Source organism: Urocampus carinirostris, chromosome 3, assembly GCF_059441175.1.
Source record: "Urocampus carinirostris isolate Australia breed hairy pipefish chromosome 3, RoL_Ucar_1.0, whole genome shotgun sequence".
Taxonomy (NCBI): Eukaryota; Metazoa; Chordata; class Actinopteri; order Syngnathiformes; family Syngnathidae; genus Urocampus; species Urocampus carinirostris.
Window position 1 is genome coordinate 30283150 of NC_142351.1, and position 22493 is coordinate 30305642.

Genomic DNA, 22493 nt, shown 5'->3' on the forward strand with positions numbered 1-22493 from the left:
GCAGGGGTCGGGAACCTTTTTGACTCAAAGAGCCATAAAAGCAAAAAATATTAATTTTATTTTGGGAAAGAGCCACACCATATATTATGAGACAATTTACTAAATTGCTAAACCCGCGCCCCAGACAAAAGCTTAGTCTTTAGCACATTTATTTTTGATGATTTGATAAAAATTATGAAAAGAGAATAATGCCAGAGCCCCTGTCCCAAAATCAACAAACATACCACTTTAAACTTGTCTCTTTCTTGCAATTACTCAAGATCGGTTAAACTCCTTTTGACCCTTTTTTTCATACATATTGGTTTCAAAACCAGATGCAAGCAGTTATTGTGTAAAAACGTCACAACATTCTGCAAATAGGGAGCCTGATAAGCTCACTTTTGGCACAGACGGCGTAGGGCGAGAGATGGGAGGGAGTGCTTGCTCTTTTTGCATAGCTCCACCCATCCCTGCCACTTACCCAATCAAATGACTAAGTTCTCTTCCGGTGTTTTGGCGTATTTACAGTTCTGTGGATTCATCATAAGGTATCTGAACACTGAACACAGATTGTATAGTGAACTTTTATACAAAGGATTCTTTAACGTTGTACAGCCAAAACGAGTTTTTTTCCCCCTTTTTTTGTGTGACACCTTGACTGTAAATTGTATTGAAAAACGTGCCCTATATATACTGCGAAGTATTTCATAGCCAAATAGTTTTGGTTTGGCTTTGCGTGTACCTGAATAGGATAGACAACTCAAGTTTTGAACAAGATGGAGAAATTTTGCATGCAATCAAATTTGTCTCTGAGCCACAGATACGCATAGAAAGAGCCATATATGGCTCGCGAGCCATAGGTTCCCGACCCCTGACCTAGAGCAATAGGATTGGATGGGCTGTCACATAGTATCATACAGGTGAAATTAAATGCATCAGTAGCCTTCTTGTTTGCAGTAATGTGTGACAGTTTTACAAAAGAACTCTGCTCGTGCCTTGTTCTAAAACCCATTATTTACGCAAAAAATGACAATAAAAATGTGGCTCTACCATTTTAAGTACCTGCGGGGGTGACACATTTAGTGGTATATTTGATGATATGGGACACAGGCTGGGGCATTATTGGTCAGATTTTATGAAATCATCAAACATTACACAGTGAAATAGAATGCGCTGAAGAATTGGCTTTTGTCTGGAGAGTGGGTTTGGCGCTTTGTTGAATTTGCTCTTCAATTATATGGGGTGGAGTTAAAAAAAAATCTAAATATTTTGCTTTCAGGGCTCTTTAGTCAAAATGGTTCCTGATCCCTGCGCTAAAACATTCTGCTCCACAGTGTATGTATGGGTGTCTTAAATTTTTCAGTGATTGAAAGAGGCGACTCAATACACAGGTGGTTTAATGTCCATAAAGTTAAAGACACTTGGATGCTACTTGGGGTCTAACTCATTCCTGACCACCCAAAAAAAAAAAGAAGTACATCTCAATGTAGTTGATACTACATCCTAAAAAACCCATAACCATATACCCCCATTGTAATTTAATTTTTTGGCCCCTGATACACAGCAATTTTTACAAATTAATGTATAACCTTGAAACTGGTCACTGGTGACTCTAATAATGCAAGGGTTAACCCATAGTACCCATAGTGATTTTATAGCCCTTTAGTTCTTGGTATACGGAATGGCTATATCTTTCTCTGCTATATCATTGTCGAATCATATTTTCTTTGAAAAATCTCAATTTTTATAAGCAGCAATCCCCTTGATTCTCAAAGTTGTGTAATTACTGTATTTTCCGCACTATAAGGCGCACCTAAAAGCCTTTATTTTTTTCAAAAGCTGACCATGCGCCTTATAATACAGTGCGCCTTATTTATGGATCAACATTAAGTTGAACGAACTTGCAGCCGCCGACTAGATTTTCCCCCGAACGCCAAGTAGTACGCGGTGTATGCCGGGATTTATTTACCGGCGTTTCATTGACTAACCAATGTGTCAATCATCATTTGAATCGATCACTATTGGCTAAAGTTATTCGGAGGTCAAGGGGCGGATCCTTTTTATCATTTATAGGCTGGCATTGGCTTAAAAAGCAAAACAAAGGCTGCAATTGGCCAAAAAAGATGTGTCAATCATCAGTTGAATCGATCACTATTGGCTAAAGTTATTCGGAGGTCAAGGGGCGGATCCTTTTTATCATTTACAGGCTGGCATTGGCTTAAACGGCAAAACAAAGCCTGCAATTGGCCGAAAAAGATGAATGCGTATAGCACGTGGCTGACGGCACACAGAAAGCATTTTTTTCTATTCTGTATTTGTAAATATTTTATTCTCCTGGATATACTGCACTCACGGATATAAGAGGAGATTGGCTGCACATTATTATGAAAACAACGACTTCGGTGAGCTACTCCGGGTTTTATATTGTCCCTGTATCTTGTTTCAGACTGAACTCGGTGTTTCTGTGATAAGCGGTGCAGATAATGGATGGAATGGAGTGTCTATTTTTAAATTCAACTCAATTCCAAGTGTTCATTGTCATATGCACAGTAAAGTTGCGAGCGAAAAAGAAAATAGAAACTAAGGAATGTGTGGCATTTCTTGAATCCCAAGACTTTAACCTTCCGAATGATGGAACGATGCATGTGAGTGACATCGTACGGACACCGCATCCGCACGTGTTCTCGACACATATTTGCGTCTTTGCAAGCTTTGGGAATGTTAAGGGGGTAATAAGTTTGACTGAACTATCTGACTGTTTTGTCGACGTTCCCATTGTAGCGCCTTATAATCCGGTGCGTCTTATGTACCGTATTTTCCGCACTATAGGGCGCACCGGGTTATAGGGCGCACCACCAAAAAATAGTTTTTGGTCCTATATCTTCCATAGATAAGGCGCACCGGATTATAAGGCGCTACAATGGGAACGTCGACAAAACAGTCAGATGATTCAGTCCAACTGATTACCCCCTTAACATTCCCAAAGCTTGCAAAGAAGCAAATACGTGTCGTAGACACGTGCGGATGCGGTGTCCATACGATGTCACTCAAATGCATCATTTCAAATATCATTCAGAAGGTTAAAGTCTTGGGATTCAAGAGATGCCAAACATTTCTTAGTTTCTATTTTCTTTTTCGCTCGCAACTTTACTGTGCATATGACAATAAACACTTGGAATTTAGTTTAATTCACTCAACTCATCACAGCAACATCAAGATCGTTCTAAAACAAGATACCGGGAAAATATAAAGCCGCATAGCTCACCTAAGTTCTCCCGTTCAATAATGATACGCAATCATGGTCTTCTTACAACCGTGAGTGAAGTAAATCCAGGAGAGTAAAATATGTACAAATACAGACTAATGGAACATGTTTCTCTATGGCGTACTTTAGCAAGCTTGCTAAGCTTGCTACGCCATTGCTAAACTCGGCCAATTGCAGGGTTTGTTTTGGCCATGTAGCCAATCCGAGGCTCCGAATAACTTCAGCCAATAGGGATCGATTTAACGGATGATTGACACATCTTTTTCGGCCAATTGCAGGGTTTCTTTTGGCCCTCTAGCCAATCCGAGGCTCCGAATAACTTCAGCCAATAGTGATCGATTCAAATGATGATTGGCACATTGGTTAGCCAATGAAACGCCGGTATATAAATCCCAGCATACACCGCGGACTACTCCACGTTCGGGGGAAAATCGAGTCGGCGGCTGTTTGGTAAGTTGCGAGACCTTGCGATTTAATGTTGAGCCATATATAAGGCGCACTGTATTATAAGGCGCATGGTCAGCTTTTGAAAAAAATTAAGACTTTTAGGTGCGCCTTATAGTGTGGAAAATACAGTATGTCAAAAATAGGACCAAAAACGATTTTTTCGGGGTGCGCCCTATAACCCGGTGCGCCTTATAGTGCGGAAAATACGGTATATATTTTTTTTGCTAACTTCCTTTTTACTTTCTTCGAACCAAAGATTTTCTTTGATGTCCAGCCTGTGAAGTACTTGACTTGGCTAGCATGTTTTACAACAAAGCATGTCATTTCTTTTGCATGAAATACACATGTAATGCACGCGTGTCAGCTGGTAGGCCAAATGCCATTTGTGCAACTGACTTATTTAAATGGTTTTGGGAAATCATTGTGCACAGTGCCATGCTGTCATGCTAATCCTACTGGGAAAGGAAAGTTGATGATATTTGATGATGACTTGAACTTTGATTCAACTATCTGATTAACATTTTCAAGAAAAAACACATCTCATTTATAAATATGGAAAAAGAAAAAAAACTATCACTACAAAATGAAACATGTTTTGCTTGTAACCTGATTTTATTGTTCTAGCTTGTGGTTGTCATTGCCTGTGGGTTACTTTTAGTGTTTTTAATTGTCTGCTCCTACATTTCCCCTCGGCAGCCTAAAAGCAGGCTAAAGCTCGTTCGGAGCCTGGCAATATGTGAGGAGTCCTTCCCTTGTCCAATTCTTGAGCCTTCAGCTGCGCCTCAGGTAATAACTTCCTATGGGTATCTATTCCCCTTTTGAATCCATTCGTCATCTCATCAGCTGGTTTCACATGCTCTTGCAAGAGACCTACGCCCCAGGTTACACATACTTTATAGTAGCTTTGTTGGAAATGCTGACTGTGAATGAGTTCTCCATCTCAGCTCATTAAATTAAGAAGGAGAACCTCCAGCGAACTATTAGCAGCTTTCCTCTGACAGCTGTGATTGAATACCTTACCTCTACAACCTGGCGAAAGCATCACATCATCAAAACGCAAACAGCACGCTAGACGTTTGAATCAACTATTTTATTGCATCCGGGCAAAAACTCCCCCGCCCACGTCCAGATCTAACTTAAACTCCATTAAATGCCACTCTGTACTGCTAATGATGTATTTATGCACCTGCCTGCATACACGCACACACACATGCGTGCACAAAATTGAGTTGTGTCTGTCATACGATTTAGTCAGTCAGCACCATGCCCTATAGCCAGAGGGCAAAGTTATTCCCACCGAGCTCTCTCAATACCCGCACTCCCACAACCTCTTGTATTACCGTCATCAATCATTTTGAGGAAATTGCAATTTCCGCACATCACCGACCGACTGCTATGTAGTGCCCTAATTGAATACCCCTGATATTTCCCCCGTTGAAGTTATTGGTGAAGGTGCTTGTGAGCAGGGTGGTTTTTGAGAAGCTACCCTGAATGAGAGCTTTCCCTACAATAGAAAACCTGATAAAACATTTGTTATGTGGAGCAGTAAAACCCATTCTGCTAAAATCAGTTTTTTTCTAAATCTGGTTCGAGAGAAATTATTCTTCAAACATGGCTTAATCAAGGTTATGATATTCCTTGAAAAGATTGAAAATGATTTGACCATTGGGATGTTCTACTTACTATTAGTGTTTTCTCTAATTAACCTACAGATGTCCTCAAAATGTTAATCATTTAAACTGTCTAATAGGTGAATATATGCTCTTGCATGGTAGGTAGCCTACAATACAGAAGGTGTTGTTCCCTTGTTAGGTTATAAAGACAACATGTCACCACCCCGATTTTAGAAGGATAAGAAAATGAAAGGAGGGATAAAAATAAAGGAGAACTTTTGGATACAACAAAGGAAGCTATCACTGTTGAAAACAAACCATAAAAAGAGCTCTGTGTTTACCACCCACAATGCCTCAAAATTCTCACATATACACACTGTAAGAATGCCAAGAAAAGAACACTGTCCGCCCTGTGGAATTTGGTGTAGGAACTCATGTTCCGTTGTGATTTGGCATCCGGGCACAGAATGTCTTCAATCTGTGCTGTGTAAAATGTAAAATCAAGTGTGTCATGTTTTTCTAACACGAAAGATGTGAGAGAAGTGTGGTCTTAGTCATAGGGTTTGAAACAGAACACAGCAAAGCATTGGACCATAAAGTATTGGCTCGGGAGGTAAGGTGCTCATCTTGGAATCAAAAGGTTGCAGGTTTGATTCCTGGCTCCTCCGTGCTATATGTCGAAGTGTCCTTGGGCAAGACACTGAATCCCTAATGTCCTCGATAAGTACGTAGTTGACTTGAATGGCTGACGCTGCTATCTGTATGTGAGTGTGTGTGAATGGGTAAGTGAAAAGCGCTTTGGGAGGTCTTCATTGACTTGAAAAGCGCTCGCTAATTTGCTTGCTTCTTCTTCTAGATGTGCTAGTCAGCCAATTATGCAAGTAGAACTAGTTGCTTGCTTGTCAGAAAAAAATTAAAAATTTGTGTTTCCACGATCTTCTGTATAGTTCAGAATGTTCCCATTATAGTATTTCACTGGCACTAAAGTTCCGTTCACAAGTCCCTTAACCGCCAGTGTTGTCGGGGAACAACTCCTCTTGGTGTCTCTTGGGCAAGTACAGCCTGGTGGTGCCCATTCCTTTTCAGTTGTTGTTGTTGTTGTTGTTGTTGTTTTTTTTTTTTTTTTTTTTTTTTTTTTTTTTTTTTTTTTTTTTTTGGAGGTTGGGTGGGTTGGGGGGGGATATTGCTCCCGCACCTAAACTTGGTAGTACTGGTTTCCATAGTTGCAGGGGATTCTTTCTGATAGGAATCAGATACACTTCCTTCATCAAAGCAAATTAGAATTGATGCATTTTTTAATCCAAGAAATAGTCCTGAAAGTGCTGTATCCTGATCCCCCCTATCTCCCCCAAAAAACATTGTACTACTAACTCATTTCGCTCAAACACACTATGGCTGCTGCTAGAAATCAGTTGTTTCCTCACTGTCGACCTGTTTTAACAAAGAGCTGTATAGATCCGTACACTTTCCAGATCAGAAAAATAAATCTGCCTTTAGATTGTATGCTTTACTGTCAATTCAAATCAATGTCTAATATACAGGGCCTTTGTTTTATTTTTGTTTGAGACTGACAGCATTGCTCATTACACATTCAGGAGGCAATCATTTTCCTGATGTTTTGCCTTTTTTTCCGCAGTAAATGGGTGTCAGAAAACAAATGAGGCAATTCACAACAGCTACACATCAACCAGGCGGGTTCCGTGTGATACAGAGGGTGGCATTAAGCAGCAACCGCCATTGCTTGCTGACAGATTTTTTAAATAATCATTATTGTTACTCTGACAGAACATGCTGTTGATTAAGCAACACTCAAGCCTTGACTTTTCGTCACTCTCAAAATTCCACTTGAGCTATGTAGTGTATGAACTTGTACAGAATATAATAATTTGAATCTAGCAGTCGTCATTAGGTTATTACACTCTACAAATACCAGTATTAACACTAAAATAAAAATTTTCCAAATTTTTTCTGAAGTATCTTTTTTGTTGTTGTTGTTGTAAGTGAGATAACACTGTTACTAGAGGGGGCTGTGACAAAGTAAAGTTGGGCTATGGTTGATTTATATACCTTATCACAAAGGAAGGCAAATTTGCAAGAATGCTTGATCTCAGATTCTTCTCAAAACTTAAACAATTAGAGAATAATTATTGCTTACTCTTTCTTCTTTTGAATTTTAAGTAATGCAATGTGCAGTGTTTTATAATTTGAGGATGGAATTAATGTATTATTCACATGGTGATTGGGTTAATTAATTGGTCATTGAAATTCATGGATCCAAGCGGATCATTAACATCAAAGAGACAGATTTTGGGGATAAATCTTGGGGCTTTTTGAAGTGTCCTTAACATTTGCCTGTTGTTGGTGAATGATACTGTTGTATTGACTTTCAACTTTTGGTCAAATGAAAGAAACATTGAAAATTATGATTATGCTTGCTTAATATTGACCCTCCTAATGAAATTTCAACAACAAGCTCTTTTGGCCATATGTGCTTTCTGCTGGAAGGTTCAATAATCATGATAATACGGAATATCATTATTGGCTGCTTTTTTCCCACTTAGGATGAATTACTTTATTGTGTGGTACAAAAGGATGATGGAATCACACAAAACCAGGCTCACAAAGAAAATGTCTGCAGTAAGCTGAACAAAGAGGATGGAATGCAGAGAAAAATGCTGCACAGAGGTGAGCAAATGGAAATTACCACCAATGAGGCTTTTTTTCTTTTGCCGTACATTTGTCACTACAGTACTCTTTAACAAAGAACACCTTTCATATTTTGTAGTTTTTGTGCGTGTGCGCGCGTGCAAGCGTGGTATCCTCCCCTTTCTCCAAAAGTGCTTCTCCATTTTCAATTATATCTTGTGATAGGCAGATAATTAGTGTGATTCAGTTAATTGTGGTGGGCTGGAAGTGTAAAGCAATTATACGGATTCCCACAAGGCTGTCGTTACTTGCCACCCTTTTGTGGAGGAATGCCACCGATGAGCAAGGCCCCAATTATAGGTCTCTGAATCCTCTCGGTCACTGCTACTCTATTGTTTGCTGAGCGAGAATATTTTCTCGTTTCAATCCCTGCTGACTTTTTTTTGGATTGAAATTAAATTAAAAAATATAATTTGGAAAACCCTATTGATTCTCTATTTTTTTTTTAATTAATTTAAGCTTTTCCTCATAAGGTGCCTTGTGATTAGCGACATGATTATTTTTCTGTTTAGATTCCAGTCAAGACTACACTGATTCAACGGGCATCGATCTTCACCAATTTTTAGTGACTACGTTAAAGAGCAACCCCAGGTGAGTGAGCACTTGAATAAACACCGCTGCAAATTTCCTCAGATTAATTTCAGAATCCCAATTCTGATGTTCATTCATTGTCCAACCGCTTATCCTCACAATGCCATCTCAGCTGATTTCAGGCAGCAAAGAGGGAGCACCATTGTTTTGTTGCTAGCCAATCGCCGATTCAAATTCTGATATACTTTGTTATTTTTTTTTTAGGGACCGAATTATGCTTTTAAAGCTTGAGCAAGACATCTTGGATTTCATCAGCAATAAAGCGTAAGTTACAATGCTTCAATGGATTTTCAATGGATATCAACAAACAATACACTGATATCAACATGAAATATTGGTCATTCATAAGCTATAGAATATAATTGTCTTTTAAGCCTAGATTGAAACAGTTCCACTGAGGTTGAAGAACAAATCTCAGAAGGCTGGGCATGCCACAGCACTGGGGAACTCTCACGTACCTGTTGTTCTCTTTTTGGCTCGTGGGATCACTAGTAGACCAGCATTTTCAGAGCAAAGGCTTTGCGCAGGAACAGGAGGGCAAATTATATCTGAAAGCTATAAGGGGGGCAGGTCCATGCATAATTTTGTATGATATCAACAGAACCTTAAAATCACATCTTAAGCTGACAGGGATCCAATGCGGGTCAGCTAAAATCGGGGTCATGTGATCAAACTTTCTTGTCGTAGTTAAAAGCCTCGCTGCAGCATTTTCTACCAACTGCAGGCTCTTGACGTTAGGAGTCCGGAGAGTAGTACATTACGGTAATCGAGACTGGAGGTAAAAAATGTATGAATTATAATCTCGGCATCAGACTGGGACGGCATACGGCTAATTTTTGCAATGTTGCGAAGATGGAAAAAAGCTGTTTAAGTAATACGCTTAACGTGTAACTGGAAGATCACGTTAGGGTCAAATGTGACAACTAGATTTTTGATCAAGTCACTCTGGATGATATTACATTTTTCAAGGTTCAGAGCAGTGTTTGAGAATGGACCATTAATTAGCGTTTCAGTGTTTCAGGGTTGAGGCGCCAGAACTTAAGTGATATCCAGCTTCTTATCTCAGTGAGGCAGGCTTCCAAATTTTCACAATTTCATAGAGCAAATTCCTCCATTGGAAGATACAGTTGTGGGTCATTTGCTTATATGCTAGTTCATGTATTTTTGCTTGTTGTTCATATGAGTTATGTTTAATAATGTTTTGATTGCAAGCAATTTGCCTACAAAGGCTGGACCCCAGGCACTGGCTTATACATTTGCCACAACTGCTGGTCAGACTCAGATTAACAATGCTGTCCATACAAAAGGACACATGAGCTTTGTTGTACTACCAGCTATTCTTGTCATACATGTTTATTGAATAAAGAGTTCTTTAAATATTGGACTATCTGAAACTCATATGTAATAATATTTGACACTGTTACAACTGTCCACTAGCAGCGTTACAACCGTAGCCTGTATTGGGTATGGTTGAAACACTTTGTATCTCTGAGAGACTGTCACAGAATTTTGAAGGTTCTTGGCATTCTACCATTAATGCCCACTTGTAAAAGATAAATTCAGGTACCACGTATATACATTTGAAGGAACTAGCACAAAATATCATAAAATGGGGAGGGAGAAAGCAAAATCGGTTTTAACTGTACCTGATCTCCCCTAATCATCAATTTACAACTTTCATTATACAAACTCTGTAAGGGTTCCATGATGAAGCGAGGATTAGAAAATCTTGAAAATGTAATTTACATCTGATAAAAGTTGCTACGTCTTTGCATTGATTTTTTTCACATCTTATTTATAATTGTATTTATTTAGTGAAATCCTAGCCGTAAAAGAAAAATCAATGAAAAGGTATTGTTCAAAGTCCTAAACTTACATAAGTTAGGTACACTCTTCAGTAACTGCTGGGGTTTTTTTTTCTTCAATTTTTTTTCTTCTAGAAGTCAAAAGAGAACATTTCCGCCTATGACGTCTTACCACAGGATGTTGTTGCACCGCGTGGCTGCCTACTTCGGCATGGAGCACAACGTGGATCTCACTGGGAAGTCCGTTGTGATTTACAAAACGAGCAACACAAGAATGTGAGCACCTTTTTGCAGATTGTCATGTGTCACAAACATACGTGGCGTGTTGGACACTCATCTTGATTTACATGCGTTGCTGTCAGCATCTGCCTGAAATGAAGTTCTTCTTATCTGTTTAATATTCCAAACTTACAGCCCTGATCAGAAATTCTCCGAGCACATCAAGGATGACAGGGCAGACAATTTCCAGAAACGCTACATTCTTAAACGAGACAACTCCAGCTTTGATCGCGACGACAGCACGGTAGGTGTCCCCACCCTGCTGCCACCTCAAAGCTGTCACTTTCATTTCTGAAATGTCGGTACGAGTGGGACAATCTGGTATCCCTGGTATAGCTGCTAAAGGGCCGTGTGTGTGTGGGGTGCGTGCGTGTGTGGTGGTGCGTGTGTGCGTTTGCTGTGTCCTTGCCAGATTCGGATGCATTTGAAAGCAGACAAGAAAAGCAAATCGATGGAGGAGAGGGAGGAGGAGTACCAGCGAGCCAGAGAAAGAATATTTGCACTTGATGTGAGCTCTCCTTGTGTGGGCGGGCTGGGGGAGGGGGCCATGCTGCACAAATCCAAACCCCGTACACGCACACATAGGATTTGTTTTTTAGAGTATAGACATACAACTGTGCCAAATTAAGTATTTAGAATTGTGACTTCTACCATAATGGAGTTGATTCAATGCCGTTAAAAAACCTGCCACAGATGACGCAACATTTATATACTTTATGATGACATTAACAATTTTAATAAATAATATGTATTAATCTACACAACTTATGCTTTTAATATTTAATTATATCTATTATTTACAGGCAGATCACTTCATACCTGATCAAAGGTATGTAGCAAATTATGAATTGTCATATTTAGTGATTTTGGTTATTCAACACTTGTTATGCAAACACACACTCTAAATTCCCAATTTTGTTTTCTTAAAAGCAGACATTGATAACTTGTTTGATGCCTGTTTTCTTGCCAGCTTTAGGTTTTCATACTGTCCATTTTTATCATTTTCAGTATTCAGGATGAAGACTCATGTATACGTACCCAGCACAGACGCCAAATTTTCAGGTAAGTTCTAAACAAGCTCTATGACTCATTCTGAGCATTTCAAAGACAAAATCCTACAGTCTTCCTTTTTGAGGCAGATGTTTTGACTTTAGGATTAGTTTGCAAATGTTTAAGGTTACAATACAATAATATAGTCCTTGTGAAAAAAACACCTGTATTGACCAAGACATGGCCAAATCAGATTTGGCAATTTAGTTTAGCCTTTCATACAATTCATGAAGCTAAACTAATGGGATTATTTTATTTGTATTGCCTGTAACAAAGGAGAGGTAATCTACACCAAAATAAAATCACAAAGCACAATGGAAATTTAATGGCCTTAAATGAGGAAGCAAAAACATAAAGAAGGATGGCTTCTATGTAGGTGGGTTGTATTCTTCTCGAAACATGGTGATAGAATATAGTTACTAATAAAAACAAGCCAAGGTAATTTGAAAACCTACATTTTTTACATGAAACACATGGCCCTCGATTCTGACTAAAAGAATAACTTGACCCCTGACCAGGTCACGGGCTGGTCCCTCTAGCGCCAGCTGGCAGAGCAGTTCTGAGACTGAGATGCTGCCACGAGGCGAGCCCCGGCCATGGAGCAGTACTGACAGCTCGGACAGCTCCAACCACCTCGTCATACAACCCGCCATCACCAAGGCCAGCAGCTTTAGTGGCATTTCTCCCAGCCTGGGACGAGAGGACAGCACTGTTAGCAGTAAGAGCACGGGGAGGCTTTCAAAAATAGGCAAGAGATACTTTGTATGAACAAAACAAATCTGTTCAGTTTTTCAAAGTATTGAAGTTACATATGTCAAAAGCCCTGCAAAACAGTGGTATGATCAGGCCTAAATAATCCAGCCCGAGCCCGACCAATTAACTTGATTTGCAGAGCTGAGTTTGAAATATATCCGAAATTCCCAATTTTTTTTGTAAAGACTCAGGAGGAGAGGTGATCAATTACAACAAATTAAAGCCCGTCTTTAATATTTACAACTTTTATATATGTGTCTACAAAGGATACATGAACCGACAATTTTCCATCATTGACGGATTTTTAGGGCCATCCGTCTTTTTGACGCGTTGAAAATTGGTCTGTAAACCGTAGCAGCTGTACATCTTTAAGAATCTAATGCGGCACTTTAAGAGAGAGAGAGAGCGAAGCAGAGAGACAAAGCTAAACAATGACGGGTGGACAGTAATTTTTTTCAAAAGCAGCGAGAGAGACCTAAATGTAATGATTGATATTTTAGGCCTGGTTCGGCTCAAAATTCAGGTCTTAAGACTTAATTGGGCAAATATCTCACCTATGCTGCAAAGCTCCAAAAACTAGGCAGACTTACCTCTTATCAATTTGCCTCTGTAGACAGATACATTTTTGCATAGACATTTATTTTATTCAATTCCTTCACTTCAATTGGACAATTTTTTTTAGATGGCAGTGAAAATAGTTAATGGCTATGATGTCCATGAATGAGTTGACTAGTTAAAAATCAAGCAGATAAACTGCCCTGGCTTTTCTCACGCACAACTGCCCTATGCCACCGAACACATAACGTGTATATCCTGAAAATAAGAATGAAATAAAGAGGACGTTAAAACTGCCCTCTAAACAGCGACACAAATTTGGTGGATTAATCATTATTTCTGTTGTATTTTAAAAAGAAAATCCTTTCAACAAAAAATATAAGTTCGGCATGGATTCACTATGTCATGATTGCTTGAATTGATTGCGTCAGCATATATAAGTTATGTTTGATTGTATTGGTGTGAGTTAACATCATTAATTGAATATCAGCATGGTGGATGCCCATTTATACTTGATTTTCTGCTGCATGAAGAATAAAGAAGATTGAAAAAAATGTTTTGTGTTTTATGCCAGGTTCTGAATCCTGCAGTAGCATCAGCTCTTCATCTAGTTCAATCTCCCATCCCCACCATCCTTTCACCGTGTCAGTGGCTTTAAGGTCCAAAATCCCTGGCATACCTTTAATCCATCCAGCTGCAGACACCAAAGGCTCAGCACACGCTGACATGATTAAAAGTGTCTCATCACAGCCAACGCCCTCTCCTGATGCAACAAATTATTTTTTGATGCCACTGGAGGTCCTGGGGGTTCCGCCTGCCAACATTCTGGTGAATCCACATACAGGTATTTATGTAACGTTAACATGCAAAATGTCGTGGTCAGGGGTGCAGCTAAAAATTATATTACCGTGGGGTGCGTCGTTTCAGGTGTTTCAGGTGTCTTATGTGTAGATGGTGTTGTAGTCTGTTTAGCCACTTTGAGACTTCCTGTGAAAAGGGGCTATACAGATAAACATGACTTGTCTTGTCTTAAAAAGTAAGTATGTGTTAACAATGCCCAACTGAGTTCAAAGAGCCTCTATTAAAAAAAATCCCACTGGGGCTTTTGCTTTTATCTTACTTTTAGCAACGCTGTTCAAGACGCGCAAAACATTGGGAATCCGTAATCTGGGGACGTGGAAGAAGTGTTGCTGGAGATTGATTTCATGATAGTCCCTTTGTTTTTGTTTTTTTGTTTTTTCGTTATTGTGAAAATGAAAATGTTGAGAGTATTATAAGCCTGTTTCAAATACAGTCCAAATGCAATCCCAAACCCCAAAAAAGATGATTAAAGAAGAGTTTATTCAAGCGCGTCTAAGAAGTCCACATATAGTATGCCACAAAAGGGGCTTGACAGAGGCTGCAAAGATGACATGAAGCCAGAAGAATGCATGAGCAAGTTGAAAATTTCTAGACAGCAACTTTTAAAATATGTAAATATTTATTGTTCTGTGGGCCGAAAATATTATTTACCTATTCATCGGCATAATGTAGAAATGGGCCATTCCTGTAATTCTGTGCATTTGAGTCCCAGTGACATAAGATGTTGTATTTTGTGTAAAAATGGGCTTATACTTATTTTTCTTTTTATTATCTAACAGCCTTCCTCAAAAAGACACAATGATATGTATGCAGGATAAATTAATTTTAAATAAATTACTCTGATTGTAATACAAGTACACTAAAATACTATGTCCCCAGTCATGTTTAGCTGACTTCTGTTACAAATGTTAGTGAGAAAAATGTAATAAATTCATGTTGTTTTTTTTCCATTAATTCTGTATTGCCGTAATGATAATATTCTTATGTCAATTTGTTTTCAGTAAATTTTTCATGATTAAAATCTATAAAATATATTGTGTCCCTGACTCCCTGTTACTTCTGATAAGTTATAGAAAATATCTGCTGGCTATCATTCTAATCACGACTCTCTGATGTAACAATATTTTTGGAGAGAAAACATTCAAGGCGAAGAATAAGCACTCATTGTTTTATGATGGTTGATTGATGAGGAAAAGAATAACACGTCCACCCTGTTACACATATTTATGGTGGGAACCAATATTATTTGTACTTTTTATAATATGGTTAATAAACCTGTTTAAAATCTTTCACAGTAATCATTGTGTACTAGCTTGTTTTTCAGTAATGGCTAACTTAAACATATAATGTCCTCCTGTGTCCTGTGTGAAGTCACTATTAAAACAAAAAATGTTACAGTATTATATCCTGAGCTGGAACAATAGATTTCTCTTATAGTTTGAAAGTCTCTCTTTCAGATGAAACATTGAATATTTTACATTTTTTGATTGAAAGTGATCATGCTGAAATGGCAAAGAACGGTAATAATTACCCAATTACATTTTCAGAAGCATTGTTCCTTAGTGCCAAAACGTAAAAATATGTTTGATGAACATTATACATGTTCAACACGGTGGCTCAATATTTAAATTAGTTGCTAACATCCATCCCTCCATCCATTATCTGCACCGCTTATCATCAGTAGGTGCTGGAGCCCATCCCAGCTATCTTTGGGCAGTGGGCAGGGGACACCCTGAACTGATTGCCAGCCAGCCGCAGGGCACACAGGGACAGACAAGTTACTTGCTCATTCACACCTAGGGACAATATGGACTGGCCAATTAACCTGACATGCATGTTTTTGGAATGAGGGAGGAAACTGGAGTGCCCGGAGGAAACCCACGCAAGCACAGGGAGAACATGCAAACTCCACACAGGAGGTTCCATCTCATGACCCCAGAACTGTGCCGCATACGCGCTAACCACTGCGCCGCCGTGCTGCCCTAGTTGCTAACATATTTACTTGAAATGTTTTTTTTCTTTGATTTAACTTTTAAGCTAGTGGACGCAAACATTTGAAAACTGTGTCCTCCACTCTTGTTTTGTTGTCTTAAACTGTTAATGAAGCGCCTGTTTTATTTTTTGTTTGTTTTGAAATGATGACTTTGACTCATGTTTTTATTTTCAGCTTTTCTTTTCTTCTTTTTTATTTCACATAAAAGGAAAACCCTTCATCAATTCGAGTAGCAGCTCTGTGGTTTATAATCCAGCCAGCTTTGCAGTCCCTGCTGGCAGAGGCTCGCATCAAGGGAAGGTGGTACAGCAGCTGACCTCTGTTGCCAGCCAACAACAACACATCAACTCCCTCCACTCACAGGTCAGCAGAAATAGAAAAAACTACTTGAAATGTTTCTGATGGATTCAAATTTTTCCAAAACTTCTCCATGAGCAAGTCCTTCTAAATGTTGCAAAATAAGTTACATGCGTTATTAAAAAGGTACTAAGAGTAGAGGTTCTATTTCCTTTGATATGACCTCCAAATGAAATACTCTACATTTCAGCTGGACTACTTTAAAGGTGTATAAGTGAGATGTAATTATCCATTTGCTGTATTACACCTTTTACGTATGCCATTATGGTTTGTTCATTGGTAGTTTTAGCTGTAAAGACTTTGAAATAATTGTCTGGGCCAGGATTAACAAGGGAATCAAACACAAAAGTCAGACTTCCTTTCCTTCGACCTTCTTTTAACTGTTTTCGTCTTTCTTGGTCTCTCCAGTCGATGTGTCAACCATTCCAGCCGGCCTCAGAGCTTGTTCAAAATCCATCAGCATCTTACCAACTTCCACTTCCTGCTCAGTTAGCACCAGTCTGCCCTAACCAACAGTACACTGTAGTAAGCATTGCAAATTTTTCAAATGCTTTTCCGCCGTGTGCTAATCAATGTTTTTTTTTTAATCATAAACACTTTTTAAAATGTTTGATAATGCAACCCGTTTAATTTATCACCTTGAACATATTGGGAAAAAATGAATGTAGGTCAAAAGAAAATCTGGGAAGAACTGGTAGCCTCATTTGTGACCTGGTTTTGGTTTACTCTGTGGCTTCTGCGACTAATTATGGCAATTGAAAGTACCATTAATATTTAATTAATCACCAGATGTTAGTGCTGAATTATCCATGACCAAAAACACTATTTTTACAACATCTAATGGAAAACTGAAGTGGATATGTGATATTGATTAGACCAAATACCCTTTTGGCTCCTCTTGTCCCTTCAGGCAGTCAATCATTTTTAAACACTACATTTAAATGAGTTTATTCCCTTCTTGTTTTAGTGGTTAGCTTGTGAATAACTGTTTCGTTTTTCACTGCCTGGCCCGAGGGCAGCATTAAGCATGTTTGCACTTTAAAAAATGTAAATAACATTAGTAATAACAAATAATGACTGTAAATCCATTGTAAGTTATGTGGAACATTTAGATGTCCTAGTAACATCACACCAAAATAAAATTCATTAATTTTCTGAACCGCTTATCCTAACAAGGCTGCTAGCACCATCCGAGCTATGTTTTTGGAATTTGGGAGAACATGTCGAATCCACACAAGGAGGCTGGTATATGAAATTAAACCGTGCGAGCTGTGAGGTGGACGTGCTAATCGCGACACACTTTGGTCGCTATCATAACATTAAGCGCAAAACATGACGTCGATCCACGCACAAAATAATAAAAAATACAAACTCACAAAATGAACCAACCCCAGGAAAAGCCTGATGGTGTTATCTGGCCTCTGTGTCAAGTTCTTGACTTGGGGATCCCTGCATCCTCCAACTCTATTGCCAAACAATTTTCTATGGCGGTCAGTTTGTATACAATTTTTCTAGTATGACGTGGTTAACCATTTCTTATGCTGATTTCTTATAAGCACAAAGGTTTGGTTTGATTCATCCTTCACTGTATCTTTGGCGGGCGGGAATCATTGTTTCCAACGTGACAGTTGCACCGCCCAACGGGTGACTGCATCTGTCTGTGCATAGCACACTGATTTTAATTGAAACGTACCGCCTCAGAGCCCCGGTTCGAGTTTAATTGTTCAGTCTGAAACGTAAGCAGTGTTTGTAAAACAAAAATAGGTAAAAAATAATGGAATATAATTTTTGATTCTGTGCGGACCGGGACCAGACTGCCCGCGGTCTGCATATCTGTTGTTGCTGAGCACTGAACTAAAGTAGAAATTGGGATTTCCCTCACTTCTCTATCACTGACCTTATTTAATATTACTTCTAGGTTTTATATGATGTCCTGTCAGTAACAACACTTGATGTAAATTTTCAATAACTTTTCTAGCCTGAAAGTCTCCCCGCCCGATTCAGTCAGATGACTTTGGCGCAGCAGTCTGGCGGAGCGCAGGCCATGGACGCCCGCCATTTTGCTGCAGTGTACCACCACTCTGGCCCGGTTGTGTTGCACGAAACACCTCAGCAGGTTTCTAACTACATGGTTGCGCGACAGCAAGGAATGCTTCAAGGCCAGTCTCTCCCAATGGGGCCTCACCACACTTATCCCAGCAACGTGACTCATACGGCTTTTCCTGGGACCACATTGAGCCAGCACCACACCTACATCCGTCAGCCCGTCTCGCAGGTACCTCAGCAAGTGTGCTCAGCTCAGTTCTTTCGCCGTGATTTTTGAATTTGTCGCATGCTTCTCGCAGATATCGGCATGCTTCTGTCCGTCATCTAATCACCTTCACTGTGCCGGCCAGCTGCAGCAGCACTATCAGCCACCAGTGAATCATTTACCACATAATGGACCACTCACTCAGACCGTGCCCCAACAGCAAGGTACAACTGCCACTCTGAGTGTGTAATTTCAAAAACAGTTTGTTGCCTTTATTTTTTGATTGAGTTTGCCATCTTTTCCTTTATTTTAATTCATTGATTTTAATTTTCAATGGGCCATGTTTGCAGGTGTTCAGTTGCAGTGACATATTTCGGTGTCCGTATTTGTGTCAAATGCAAAAAAAGATGTTTTTGAAGATTCATAATAAGATTCTTGGTTGTTTATAGTAAAGAAAGATCATCATACTTGTTTTTGACTAATAATTGCTTCACTTTCCCATCATTTCCCTAATTGGTTGTTGTTGTTTTTTGTCACATCCTTACCAGGTCTCACACACACCTGTTTTTTGTACAAAATGTGAAACTCTTGGCCGAAACAGTAACACCGAAATAAAAATTAAATTAAATAAAAACATCACAAAAAATATTTCATACTGACACGCTTAAAAAACACAATATACAATAATAAATAACTGACTGGTATATTACTAGCTACTTATATTAAATACTTGAATTATCTTCTAAAAACAAAAAACAAATCTAGATGCTGTTAAAAAAAAAAAAAAAATTGCCACAGAGGAAATATCACTGTTCATATATCTAAAATGCAAATATTATAAGCACGTTTGTTCTACTCAAGTACTTTGAGTAAAATGGCTAGTTATGTTTAGAAAATAAATCGCTTGTAGCTGCACTGCCATACAATATCCCTCTTCCGCAGTCTTTTTGTGTTTCATATCTTATCTTTTAATGGACAGAACAGTCAAAAATTACAAGAAAACTGAATGAGGGAACTGATGATGATGATTTTTGCAGTTGTCGTACAGCAAAATGCAACAAAATCGCTACACGCATATTTGCCCAAGTTAGATACAAATAACAAAAGTAAATTGGAATGTCTTTGCACATACCGTAATCTAGCACCAGCTATTGACTTCAAGGACAAACTAAATTAATATCACACACAAAGTATATGTTTACTAGTTAAAACGGCTATAAGCCCCACCCAATACATTTTTAAAGGAAAAAAGTGCACACTTAACCCACACCTAACTGTAAGCTAGATGTGCCCTGCTGAAAGATGACATATTCACAAGGAAAGATTGTTTAGAAACCTTTTGACTTTTTTTTTTTTTTAACTACAGTTTTTCCTGCTGCCCTTTCCAGCATCAATGATTCGTCAATGCGAATTTTACGTGCAGCATCTGTTTTGATTACCGAACGTTACACTCCTCTTTTTGGTGTTTGTTGGCAGTTGCGTCCTCCTCAACATTACACTGTCTCACGTTTACCTTTTCTGTTTGAGCACCCCAGCTGGCCATTTGAAAAATGCATATATCAGCCGCATCTCTGCATAAGCCGCAGGGTTGAAACTGTGTGACAATAGTTGCGGATTACAGTCGAGAAATTAGTTGGCTCTGTGGTACTAGCATGTTAATATTAGCCATAATCCGGGAAATAAACGTAGGCACAAAGGGACACATGAACTTTTGACAAAATTGATTCTTGGTAAAGGAGCTTCGGTTTTAACTGCGTTCTCAATCTCCTTTCTCTCTGTGTGTGTGAAAAATGTTAAATAGGCAACCAAGCCGAAACTCTCAAGTGTAAGTCAGCTTTGCATGGCTTGCCTCACTTTGGACGTGACATAATCAGATTATTGTGCCTTAGGGAGCCTTTTTTCTGTTTTATTTTTCTATTTTGGACAAAACAAAAAATGCCCTTTTTGGCACAAAAAATTCTGGTGCCAAAAATCTTCAGCATGCTTGTTTCTGTATGTAACTAGAGCCTTGTTTCCTAACTTGAGGTCTACAATTCAAGAAATACAAATGCCATACTATATCCCTTGTTTTTTTCTAATTACATTAAGGAAGTAATTGAACATCATGAAGGTAAAGTCCTTTTAGGGCAGTCACAGCTAATAGTTTCATGTACTGTATGCTAGAATGAATTGCCCTTGAAGGTGTTCATATGAGTTTGAAAAGCCCTTTTTACATCCATTCTAGATCTCATTAGTACATGTAAGAGGAGTGCTGATGAGCGGCGGGAGGCGGGGCCGGGACGCTGTCTGAGAGGCTTCTATGAATCTCACAGTGAACCGGTCTCTTTTTCAGCCCCTCAGTCTTCACCTACAGGCCAAGCCGCTGATGGGACGGCAGAAGTGAACAATGGGAAGGTGAAATCGATCTTAAATCCAGATTACTTTGCAGATTTAATCCGTTTTCTGCAAACTGGCATCGCTCAATAACATTGAGAGGACAGTCAGCCATTATTTTCATCAGAGAATTCACAATCATCTGCCGCCTGCTGAAATGGAATAAATCTGGGACGTTGAAAATTGCCGTAATTTCATGCTCGGTTTGTATGGGGAAGTGGGAGATATGATTAGACGAAAATAGCCACCGCCTTGTGCCTCGTGGGGCGCTCTATTGTTTCATTGTACTTTTCTCCCAGGAGGTATTCTGCAGACACCTTCACAAAAGGCTGTCCTCTCTTTTGTCACTGGCAGCACCTGGCATACATCACTGAGAGCAGGGACTGCATTTTGAAATGTCTCGCCTTGTCACCTTGACACTAACCCCCTTTGGCCAGAAGCCACTGCTACCATTTCATGCCATCTGGGAATACGGCCTGCTATAGTCTGTTTGCCTCAAATGTTTTTGGCTCTAATAAGAAATTGATGTTTTATTTCCACTCCATCTTTATTGGGTCACTCGCGTTGCTGTTTCAGACCACTGCAGGCTAAATTACATATATTGACTTTCTCAAGTGCCTCAACCTTGCTTTGCTGTCATAGCTCAATTCACAGCACAGTTCATTTCTCAGTATAGTTTTCCTCTACTGGTGGGCTGCATGTTATTGGTGATTGTTTATCCTGGAACCACAATTGACTGCAGATTTGTCCTTGTGGCTATACATTTCAATGCCCAATTTTGGTACCATTTCTCTGTCCACTTGAATTGTGGCCAAATGATTTGCCTTTTGATTGACAGTGAACCAGCCTGTGATCTCAAGCCCAACATCATACCAGACTTTTGTGGGAATGCAGCCAGCCCTCAACGTTGCTGTCACTGGTGTCCAGCAAAGCAATTTCAGCAGCCAAATGCAGGGGATGATGGTCCAGTACTCTCCAATGCAGTCTTACCAGGTTTGTAAACCATACGTTTTTTTGATCACTTGCACATTAAGACAAGTCTACCTTTTTCATTGATGTGACTAAGAATATGTTTGCATTATAATTTTGTTAACTAATTTATTACTCGGTTTTTAAATGAAACTGTTGTTTCTAGTTTGACTACATTTTTTCTTTCTAGTAAAATAAGACAAAGAGCAATATCTGCCTGTGTGACTTTTTTAAACTGTATTTTTAAAACAATCTTAAATACTAATTTAATTATTATAAATACTTTAAATATGATTAACAATATTTTGGGGGGGCATTGCAAGTACAAAAGTCATCCCTAAACTATCAACACTAGCTCTTAATCAGATGATATTATACTTGATACAGAACAAAATTGGTTACACTGCTGAATACTGAAAGAGAGCCCAGATACTCAACAATGGCACTGTGTTTAGGAATAATAATCCATTTGATGTCACTAAATGACTATTTGCTGCGCCACACCAGACAAAAGTTAATGGCACACTAAAGTGACTTGGCACACTGGTTAAAAAAAAACACTAATTAATAAAAGGATGTATTAGTACAAGGAAGATATTTGTATGTTTCTGTACTTATACAACTTTTCAAAGAAACCAGAAAATTA

At 39.0% G+C, this 22493-nt stretch overlaps 1 protein-coding gene across 5 annotated transcripts in view; it reads left to right on the forward strand.

Moving 5' to 3' along the window:
- Positions 1-22493, forward strand: part of LOC148369383 (R3H domain-containing protein 1-like) — a 56431-nt gene that overhangs the window by 15296 nt on the left and 18642 nt on the right. For 2 of the 5 annotated variants that reach the window (XR_015850005.1, XM_088331365.1), the window contains exons 5-20: positions 4388-4477; positions 7866-7989; positions 8523-8601; positions 8806-8865; positions 10542-10682; positions 10821-10929; positions 11098-11193; positions 11489-11514; positions 11694-11747; positions 12254-12483; positions 13618-13887; positions 16106-16260; positions 16663-16779; positions 18233-18529; positions 18600-18729; positions 21717-21871. Coding sequence is in view for 4 of the 5 variants with exons in the window: in XM_088331365.1 (XP_088187491.1) it covers positions 4388-4477; positions 7866-7989; positions 8523-8601; positions 8806-8865; positions 10542-10682; positions 10821-10929; positions 11098-11193; positions 11489-11514; positions 11694-11747; positions 12254-12483; positions 13618-13887; positions 16106-16260; positions 16663-16779; positions 18233-18529; positions 18600-18729; positions 21717-21871 (2133 nt within the window). In the remaining variant the exon portion in view is untranslated. The remainder of the gene's footprint in view (positions 1-4387; positions 4478-7865; positions 7990-8522; positions 8602-8805; positions 8866-10541; positions 10683-10820; positions 10930-11097; positions 11194-11488; positions 11515-11693; positions 11748-12253; positions 12484-13617; positions 13888-16105; positions 16261-16662; positions 16780-18232; positions 18530-18599; positions 18730-21716; positions 21872-22493) is intronic. The other 3 variants (XM_088331366.1, XM_088331367.1, XM_088331368.1) reach the window with 3 other exon arrangements.